The 10,133-nt window shown below is 43.7% G+C and overlaps 1 protein-coding gene across 1 annotated transcript in view; it reads left to right on the plus strand.

Annotated features, from left to right (window-relative positions):
• Positions 1 to 1,499: 1,499 nt before the first annotated feature.
• Cpe (carboxypeptidase E) overlaps positions 1,500 to 10,133 on the plus strand; it is a 108,180-nt gene continuing 99,546 nt past the window's right edge. Inside the window, exon 1 of the mRNA XM_055618860.1 lies at positions 1,500 to 2,032. Within this exon, the coding sequence (XP_055474835.1) occupies positions 1,726 to 2,032 (307 nt within the window). The 5' untranslated portion in view covers positions 1,500 to 1,725. The remainder of the gene's footprint in view (positions 2,033 to 10,133) is intronic.

Consider the following 10,133-nt stretch of genomic DNA (forward strand, 5'->3'; position numbering starts at 1 on the left):
TGCCCCCATTTATTTACGTTCATGTGAGGGTGCCCAAGGAGGCCGTCTGCCAGATCCTCTGGGTCTGGAGATACAAACAGTTACCATCCTCTGGTTGTGGGTGCTTGGAATTAGGTACTCTGCAAGATTATTGTGTGCTCTTTTCTCTGAAGCCATTTCTCCGGCCCCTGAAACAGTAATGTTTATTTCATGACTGATTGTTGAAATTCTAAGGATGAGCTGAATGCCTAGAATTGCTGCCTTTTATGGTGTAGGATTGCTCCCTGAATGTGTGACAGACAATGTTTAGGTGTCTCATTTACCCAGTGTCAGGAATATTTTGTACCTTAGCTATGGCACTCTTGTTATGATTCCTCCAGGGAGCAGGTTGGGATGGGTTGTGGGGAGGGACAAGGACAGGTCTATCTGCCACAGGACGACTTTTGAAGGCAGCGGACCTTTTAGAGCCACAGAGGCCACACACCTCCTAGTCTTATTGGCATCACTTTCCAAGCAACTGGATTCCTCTTCCTGCTTCTGAGATCAAAAGTCAGGAAAAGAAAGTACTTCCACTGTTTCATGCTTCACTTAAAAAAAAAAATCTAGTGAAATTATTTATAGGTCTGGGTTCCTTTCCAGGTGACAGGTTTTGTTCAGGACTGTGTATTATTAGACACTGGAGAAGGAGACATCTGAGAAAGAAAATGTCCAGGATGGCCTTCTCCAGGTGGGGTGCAGTCCTTCTTTTTTGCTGTCCATACTCAGTGGATTATTTACCCCGACCCGTGCTATAGTGAGACCCAGATGGCAACATCTGCTGCAGATGTTGCTCCGGAAACAGAACCCTGCCCCAGGGGCATCTAAGCCCTTGGGTCTTATGTTTTTGCTGTCGCTTTGAGAAAGGAGTGGAGATTTTGATTGTCTGTATCAGGGTTTCCTCCATTACAGGTTTTAATCATAATGCCAAACTAAATCCTTTGTCTAACTCAAGAGCAGTGTCATTTGTGCCTCTCGGCGTGTCACTGAAGTTGAGTGGTACTGGTCCTACTTGCAAAGGACCTGTCTTGCCTCATTTCTTCTTTTTTATTTTTCTAGAAGAATTCAGGAATATGTCTAAATACAGCTAACAACACTATCTGTAAATTAGTAGAAAGCGTCTTTACTCAGAATGCACAGTGTTCTGACTTCTAGCGAGACCTTGCTACAGATGAAATCACAGCACTTCTGCCTGGACTGTTGAAGCAGCGATGAGCAGCGAGAGAAGGCAAGCTGCTGGTTGCCTCTCACCCCACCCTACACTCTGATGTGTCTAGGTGGAAATCCTGGAGATGCTACTTTAGAAGGCTCTGCTAACAACCCCCAAAAATGTTTTTTCTCCAAGCATGGTGCCGGGTCATGGTTCGCTCTCATTGACAACAGCCTTTCTGAGCCAAGGCCTTAGCTGTCATTCCACCTGCCTGGTCCCTGGGGTCACTTGGCTTTTGACGTAGTTGTGAGCCAAGGAATAGAGCCAGCATCCCTGGCGGCTGCTCGCCCTGTGCTGGGCCTCCTGGCTCCCGCTCCCCGGGGCGGGTAGTGCAGGACGCAGAGCCGCCGCGTCGCCGCTGTCCTCTGGGTGGCCCCAGCGCGCACCACCACTCATTGAGCCGAGGAAGGTGAGGCGAGAGGAGGCTGGTGCTGAGCTCACCAACTCCACCCGGGACCGGGCAGACAAAAGAGGCCGGCGGTGCAGCTCACGGGGACGCGATGGCGGGGCTTGGAGGACGGGCGCTACTGGCGCTGTGCGCAGCGCTGGTGGCCGGCGGTTGGCTGCTGGCGGCTGAAGCCCAGGAGCCCGGGGCGCCTGCGACTGGCATGCGGCGGCGCCGGCGGCTGCAGCAGGAGGACGGCATCTCCTTCGAGTACCACCGCTACCCGGAGCTGCGCGAGGCGCTGGTGTCCGTTTGGCTGCAGTGCACCGCCATCAGCAGGATCTACACTGTAGGGCGCAGCTTCGAGGGCCGGGAACTCCTGGTCATCGAGCTGTCTGACAACCCTGGGGTCCATGAGCCTGGTAAGTGTGCTGCCCGAGGGGGAGGGCGGGGCGAGAACGAGAAGGATGAAAGGTGGGCCTGGAGTTGCTTCCCGGTGGAGGATGCCTGGATGAAAGGTGGGAATTGGGAAAGAAACCGAGCGCGCAGCCTCTCCCCATCGCTCGCATCTCCGACCCGTTTTTTGGGGGGTGGGGTGGGGTGGGGGATGATGGAGCCATGGGGCCAGCAAATCCTGGAACTGGGTCCTCGGGTGCTCACCCTCACAGATGGGTCAAACTATAAACAGAATAAAATTGTGAGTTCTCAGGAAGGCAAACACCTTCCACTGAGACAGGAGTGAAAAATAAGGTGCAGAAGGCGGAGTCTCAGAGGAGTCATTTATCATTTGTCTGAGAATTCCAAAGGACCAGCTTATTGGGCGCTGTGGCCCCAGAGCACCCCACCTCTACGTTTGTGTGAGCATTAGGCATACTCCTGGCTGCGGATGCTGGCGAATTTTAAAAGGATATTGATGACCTAGGTGTCCTGTCCTGTGGGTACATGTAGATCTTCTAGCAGAGTGGGAAAAAGTGGTCACTAAGGGAAAACAGCAGTAAGGTCTCCCCGTCCCCAACCCCCAAGATGAGCAGTTCATGACCGGGTTTTATCTGCTGTAACCGCACTGTTAGGCATTATCCTCCAGAGTACGTTAAAACACATTTTGAGTTATGTTAAAGGTTTAGTATTAAGAGGATATTTTAAACAATGTTTTGGGACCTTTTGGGTTACGTTTATGCTCTTTAGAAATGATTTAGGCCTGACCTTTCTGTTGCTAATAAAGGCCTTGCTAAAGCAAGCAGAGCATTAAATCAGTATGGAATGCCTTTTTGGTGGTGGTGGTGTTAAATGACGAAGAAAACAAAAGCCAGGCTAAAAATTCTCCACGCAGGACATGAAAAGTGTCCTATCCTCCATCTCTTCCTTCCCTTTTCTTTCCTCTTGTTGCTTAGCTTGGCCTTTAATTTGAGATGTAACCCAGGCTGGCCTCGAACTCCTGGTCCTCTACTTTCTGAATCCTAAAATCCCAATCCTGGCATTATGGGTGCTTCCCACCACTCCTTACTTTTTCCTTTTTTTAAATTATTTTTGTCGTGGTAGGATGCAGTCCATGAAGGCTGAGTAAGCTTCTGTCGATGAGCCATCTGCCTGCATAGCTTTCCCCTGGTATATAAGAACCAAACCGAGAACGGATTAAAATAGGTGATAACAGAGAAACTCTGATCTTAAAATGTGGAGTGTATGGGTTGATAAACAATAAATCCTCAGAAAACAGAAAACATTTGCCTGTGACTAAGGTAAATGAAAAGGTGTGAATGAATTTGCTAAAGGCAAAGTGTTAGGCTGAAAAGCCTGAAACCATGTCCTAGAAAACGTTCACAACGGCTTCCAGCAAAGGTTCGTCATCCTGTAAATCAGAAACATGATGGCTAGTGTTTGTGCAGCTACTGCAAAATAAAGAAAAAGGCTTAAGTGAAGACTCATTTTCAAGCGAGTCACACAACAGGGCTGGCCACTCCTGACCATTAAGCTTGTACGATTCCACTGCTCAACCACAACCCTTTGTTCTGTTTGTTAGTAGACTGTTCTTATGGCTTTCTTGAATTATTTAAAGAAGTTCTATGAAAGCCACGGTTTAAAGTTATGTCTTGTTTCAAATGTAGAGATAAAATGATATTATTGCAAGGATATGTTCTGAAAATGAAAGCAAACAATTGTGATCTTTAAATTTGGCTGAAAATGGTGATTAAAAAAAAAAGTCCTTCAAATTCCTTTTTGGTTAAATAAAAAAGAAATATCCATACCTCCTCTGAGGTAGAAGTGGGTTCATTCATTCATTCTTTTTGTTGTTTTGAAATCCTACACCCTCAGGGTGATCCAGGTTCTGTGAACTATACACAAGGTGTTCCTCCCCTCTGGGGCACGGTGAATGGGATGCTTGGCATAAAGGCGATAAGTGACTGTGGCAAGGCTCAGGAAAGAATACTAGGAATCATAGGCAAGGGAGAGTGGATTGTGTGGGACAAATGGCAGGAAACGTTCAAATTCTGAAAATTCACAAATTCTGTTTGAGACCCCTTCTGAAGGAGACTGCCTGCCATAACTAATCTCATCTCAGAAATACCTTTGGGATTTGTTTGAAATAACAAACATTTAAGAAAAGCCTCATTGTCTATTTATAAGTGTGTGTGTGCATGTGTGGTTGTACGCCATGCTGTACGGTGGAGGTCAGAGGACAACCTTCAGAAGTTGGCTCTCTCCTCCACTGTGTGGGTCCTGGGACAACTCAGGTTGTCAGGCTTGGCAACGAGTACCTTCTCGCCGGCTCTGAAGTAACACTTTAAATTCCTTGGCTTGATTGAAAATTTCCGTAATTTTTTATGTTCATTTTATTTTCCAGCATGAAAGAAGAGTCAAGCCTTTTTTTTTTTTTTTTTTTTTAATTTTTTTAGTCTAGGTGATTTTTTTAATGAACACCAGCCCAAATGCCAAACGCTGTGGCCTGGGAGGTCCCTGAGTGGTAGAGCACTCACTTGGGGCCTTGGGTTGGAACCCCAGTATAGAAAACAATATACGGTTATTTCCAAGGTCTTAGTCAATGTAACAGAACCTTAACGAAACAACATATAGTCCCAACAACAATGGCAGCAACAACTGAGAGTTTCCTTTGCTTAGATTAGTACTTTATGGACAGGTACTTGCTGACACCAACAGCTTTCCTCCTGGGCAGACGGAAGTGATCTTTGTATTTGTTTGGCACAGTCTGTTGGCTGAACTTGAACTTACCTTCCCTAAATGATTTCCCTAGGTACTCACCCCTGGAATTCTTGGAAAGGGAAAGGAGGCTGGGGAGATGTCTCTGGGGAGATGGTTCAATCAGTGAAGTGCTTGTCACCCAAGTGTGAGGATCTTAAAGGGGTCCCCAGCACACTCCTGACCCCAGTGCTGGTAGTGCAGTCAGGGACCCCTTGGGGCTCGCTGGTCAGCCAATCCAACTGAACCACCAAGCTCCAGGTTCAGCAAGAGGCCTTGTTTCAAAGAATATGGTGGACAGTGATTGAGGAGGGCACCTAATGTTGGCTTCGTACTCTCATACTTACAAGTAAGCAAGGAAGAACACACACACACACACACACACACACACACACACACACGGAATCCCATTTTGAATCTATCAGTGAAGGGTATCTATACATATTCTGTAATGATTCAATAGTTATTAGCTTGGCTTTTGACTTGCTAAGATACACACGGAAGAAACCTTTATTAATTTGTATCTATGAAGTAGAATCCAAATATTCAGACCATTCTTTCTAGAGTTAAAAATCCAGATTTTTTGAAAGTATAATTGTTTACATGTAACTCAAGCTTGCTTTTGGGAATTCAACCTGATTCACAGCTGACATACCATCTTAAACACATTTTTGAGAGCACGGATTTTCTCTCTTACAGGCTGGAATGATTATTTTGGACCTATTTTCCCAAATTTGTAAAAATTTAAAGTGTGTGAGTGCCAGCAAGTATTTGCCAAATATTGTGATGAAACATGTTATGCTGACAAAATACCTACACGGCTTGAACAACAACAACAACAACAAAAAACCAACTAGGAGTTTGATGAAGTGTGTGTGTGTGTGTGTGTGTGTGTGTGTGTGTGTGTATTTGCCTAACAAATTTGGTATGAACTAGTGTGAACTGGTTTCAACCAAGTAAGAGCTATTAGTCAGCAAAGATAGATGTCAGGTCAGATTCTGGAGAAGAATCTGAACCAAGCCACACAAGGTCAAGAGTTATTTTTAGACCGATGAGTCAAGACAGCTTTTTGCTTGATTGACTTGTGATTGGCTAGTGGAAGAGAGGAGAAACTGGTCTGGCCTAAAGCTTTCAAGTCTGTGCACAGATTGCCCATGCCGAGGGTAGAACCCAGGGCATCTGGGCCAGCACATCCTCAACCCAAAGAGACAGCTCTTTATGGATACAGACTTGAGAAATAGCAAGAAATCACCTCTAAGAAGCACCACACTTGTTTACCTAAGGGGTGAAGTTCCCCACCCTTCACAAAGATATTTTTTGGAAAAATGTGAAGATGTATAAATGAGTCTTAGGAAGGGCAACATGTCACCCCAGAATTTCCCAAGTGCATTCAGTACAACATTGATGCATGGCTTAACAGGCATTAGATAAGTAAGAAAAACAGGTTTGTCCATTTAAAAACTACTCAGCATCATTAATATAGAAATCTCTAGATTAGCTGTATACAATGCAAAAGCACCCCCACCTCCACAGGCCTGGGGAATGAGTCTAGAACCTCGAACATGCTACAAACACTTTTACTGAGGTGCATACCCCAGCCCTGTTGGATGCATACAATACAGTTTTGGCATTCATTATTAAATTATTATAAGTCTTCACCAGAGCACCTCATAAGGGACGCTCTTCTGGAGAAGTATGCCTTCACCTTTTTTTTTTTTTTTTTGCTATTGATGCGCATAAGTAACTAGCATAGTGATTTATGTAATCGCTTTTTACTTATTACATATACTTACTGAAACATGAGCAGGATTCCAAAAACCACGAAGCATAGGATAATTTTGATAGGTTAGTGAGATTGAGTCATTTTTTTTTCTTTAATTATGTGTCTGTTTGTGTCTGTGTCCATGAGAGCAATGCCCAAGGAGGCCAGAAGGTGGAGACAGAGTGCCCGGAGCAGGAATTAAAGGGGGTTATGAACCATCCATCATGGGTGCCTGGGAAATGAACTCAAGTCCCTAACAAGAACAAGTGGTCCTAACACCGGGGCTGTCTCTCTCTACTTCCCGTACTTTCTTGTTATAAACTCTAACAGTACAGGGATGCCATGAGGCCAGAGGAGCGTAATCTATACAAAAGGATTTCCTGAAGATGCTTGTGGGTAGGTATTTAGAACATGAGCTAATCGGTAAGAATTTTCCTTTACTTGATGGCTCCGGGAACTGTGCTGCAATGGACCAATACCTCTCCAGACTGCCCACCTCTTACCGCTAGTGTTACACAGGCCTGGCTGACTTTTCTTACATTTTTCTTCTTCATAGATGTTGCCTTTTATTGATCTTTAAAGTGTAGGGTCTTGCTTTTGATTCAGTCTGACAAACCATTTTATTTAGTAGGGACAAAATGCTCATTCTTTGAGACTATATTCGTGGTTGTTTCTCCATGTGAATAAATACATCTATGACAAATCTGGTGTTTTCACTGGCAATCTAACTTGATTTCCTTAAGAATTTATGATGAAGTTGTGGATGGTCCTGATCTGTCTATTCGTTTCAGCAGCAGTGAACCGTATTTGGAACTGGCTTTTTCATGCCTTCCTAAGTTTATCTTCAGTAGGGTTCTCTGTGTTTCCATCATTCTTTGGAAAACATAGGGTAAAGATTATAATGTTAATTTTGGTGTCAGGGGACTTGAGTTGAAATGCTGGTTTTTGTTTTCAGTTGAGAGCTGTTGGGGAAATCAGTCACTTACCTTCTCATTATTGCATATCCACATATTCACAAATCACCTGTGAAAGGTTAATAGTTTGATAAGTGAGGTGGTAAATATGAAGTTCCTAATTCAACATGTAACAACACTTACTATTACCTCTGCAATGGCATTCCCTTTGCTGGCCTGTATGTTCAAGTAGCTTTGCACTTAGGGGTTTTACTCTGTTCATTTCTTTACCTTAAATGTCTAGTACACTTGTTGTGCTTTAGGTATGAAATGTCCGCTGTAGCCTCATGTGTTTGAACTCTCACACTGGTGATGCCTGTATCGAGGCTCTGAAACCTTTCAGAGGTGGACTATTTCTGGAGGACGGTCATGGGGGCATTCCTTGAGGGTTTACACTTCAGCTCTACTTCTTGTTCTCTCTCTGGTTCTTACACACTAATGCAACATGACCAGCTGTCCCTTTGCTTCCTTCCATCATTCCTTGCCCACCATGATGGAATGTATCTCAAACTGGAAGCTGCAGGAAACCCTTCTTTCCCGATTTGCTTTGATGGCCAAAGCAGCAGGGTAACTAATGCCACAAAGCTTTAGTCATGGTGGCCACTCAACAGATACCTGGTGGATAAATACATAATTTCTCAGACAGGCAAAAGTGCTCATTACCAAACAAGGCCAGGAGAGCACCCCAGAAGTATGATAACAAGGAGTCACAGGAATGTGTATAATTATATTTTATTGCATAGAGTTTTTCATAATGGAGAAACCCACCAACTACTGTCATTTCAAGGTACAAGGATGTCCTTGCTGTGTTTTTGAACTGGAAATTCTTTGCCCTTGGTCTCCTTTATTTTATAAAATTGCCCTTTAGAAGAAACATTAACTAATGAAAGTTTAAAATATAATCAATGTGAATTTTGACCTTAAAACAAAATCTGCGTCAGTGGGTGGTGAGATGGCTTAGTGGGCAAAGGCACATCCAATCTGAAGATCTGAATTCAGTGTCCAGGACCCCTGTGGTAGAGGGCGAGCACTGATGCCCTCAGGTTGTTCTCTACATTCAAATGATAGCATGCAGGCCAGCACACGTATGCTCTCACACAAATAAACATAAAAAATATGTGCACCAGTGAGTACTGTTACATAAGATGTTTACGTGTTACATGTATGCTTATTAAAAAAAAACACCAAAACACTGAAGCCACACATCTCCAGGCCTTAATTTTATTTTTCCTCATGCAGTGATAGTCAAACGCTGTGCTGCACAATGTCACAGAGAAGACTGAGAGATAGCTGGTAAATCAAATGGGAAAGACGGTTAAGTGTCTTCCCTTCCCAGTAATTATTGGAACTGCATGAATCCATCATTCTTTGAGCGCTTCTTTCTTTTAAAATTTATGATACGGTTCTTTCTAGTAAAACCTGGCCAGTGAGAAGAACCTGCTTATTTTGCTAGAGCTTTGAATTATTTTCAGACGAGCTATTTACATGTTCAATTGTCCCTAAATGAGTTATCCCGAATGAAGGTGGGGTATGTAAAGTATTACAGGGCCAGTGAGCTGCTTATGACAGTACACTCAGGAATAACTTTCTGTGGCTGGTAAATATTTTGCTTTTTATAGAAACCTGTTTACTCCAAGATCACACTCAGCATCCTGGCTTTATAGCAGCCATCTAAAACTCTTCAGTTAAGGACATTCCATTTCAAGTAATGACTTCTTTTTTTTGGGTAGAAATCATGTATTTTTAAAGTGAGCCTAAATAAAACTTTTAACTTAAATTTAGGTCACTAAAAAATGCCTTGCTGTGGTTTGGCATGTCATGGGAACCGGGGAAAACCCATAATTTATCTGATTTGCTTGCCTATGGCCGGCAGCTCCCTCATGTTCGGGTCCAGAAGGAATGCTTTCCTAGTGCATCCTCCCAGTTCCTCTCCCAGATCACCCTGTCACACTGTCTACTTAAAACCAGGAAGTTTCACTTTTATCCTGCATTGTTGTTCACTGCACTTCCACCCCCCACCTCCCCAAGAGACATCTTACATGTACAATCAGCTTCAATGATGCCGTTGCCCATGCTTAGGGCAGTCACAATTTTGATGAGTGGAGTTTGCTGTCTCCCCTCTGACCAAGAGTCTTTTTTTATTCTATGTCTTTGAATGCTTTGCCAGTATGCGCACTTTATGTGTGCCTCTTCCCTTCGGACGTCAGAGGAGGGCACTGAATGCCCTGGAACTGGGATTTCAGATGTTGTGCCCTCCATGTGGGTGCTGGACACTTGGGTCTTTTGCAAGAGTAACTGAATGGTATCTCCAGCTCCTTTCCAAAATTTCAATAATTTTTCCTTTGCTACTAATTTTTAAACGTTTGACTCTAATAGTCATTTCACACCAAAATGGATTTTTCAAAAATGGAAATGTATGTGTGATAATACAAATAGTACTTCCGCTTTAATTTAGGGATTACTCAATAAATTCTCTTCATATACATGGTGTTCATTGTGCTTACCAGATCCTTTGAGATAAACCCTTTTCGGCTTTTTTTCTTTTTTCTTTGTTTTACATTTATGCAGTGTGTGTGTGTGTGTGTGTGTGTGTGTGTGTGTGTGTGTGTGTGTGTG

This window comes from Psammomys obesus, unplaced genomic scaffold (assembly GCF_907164565.1).
Source record: "Psammomys obesus unplaced genomic scaffold, mPsaObe1.curated_primary_1811, whole genome shotgun sequence".
Classification (NCBI taxonomy): domain Eukaryota; kingdom Metazoa; phylum Chordata; class Mammalia; order Rodentia; family Muridae; genus Psammomys; species Psammomys obesus.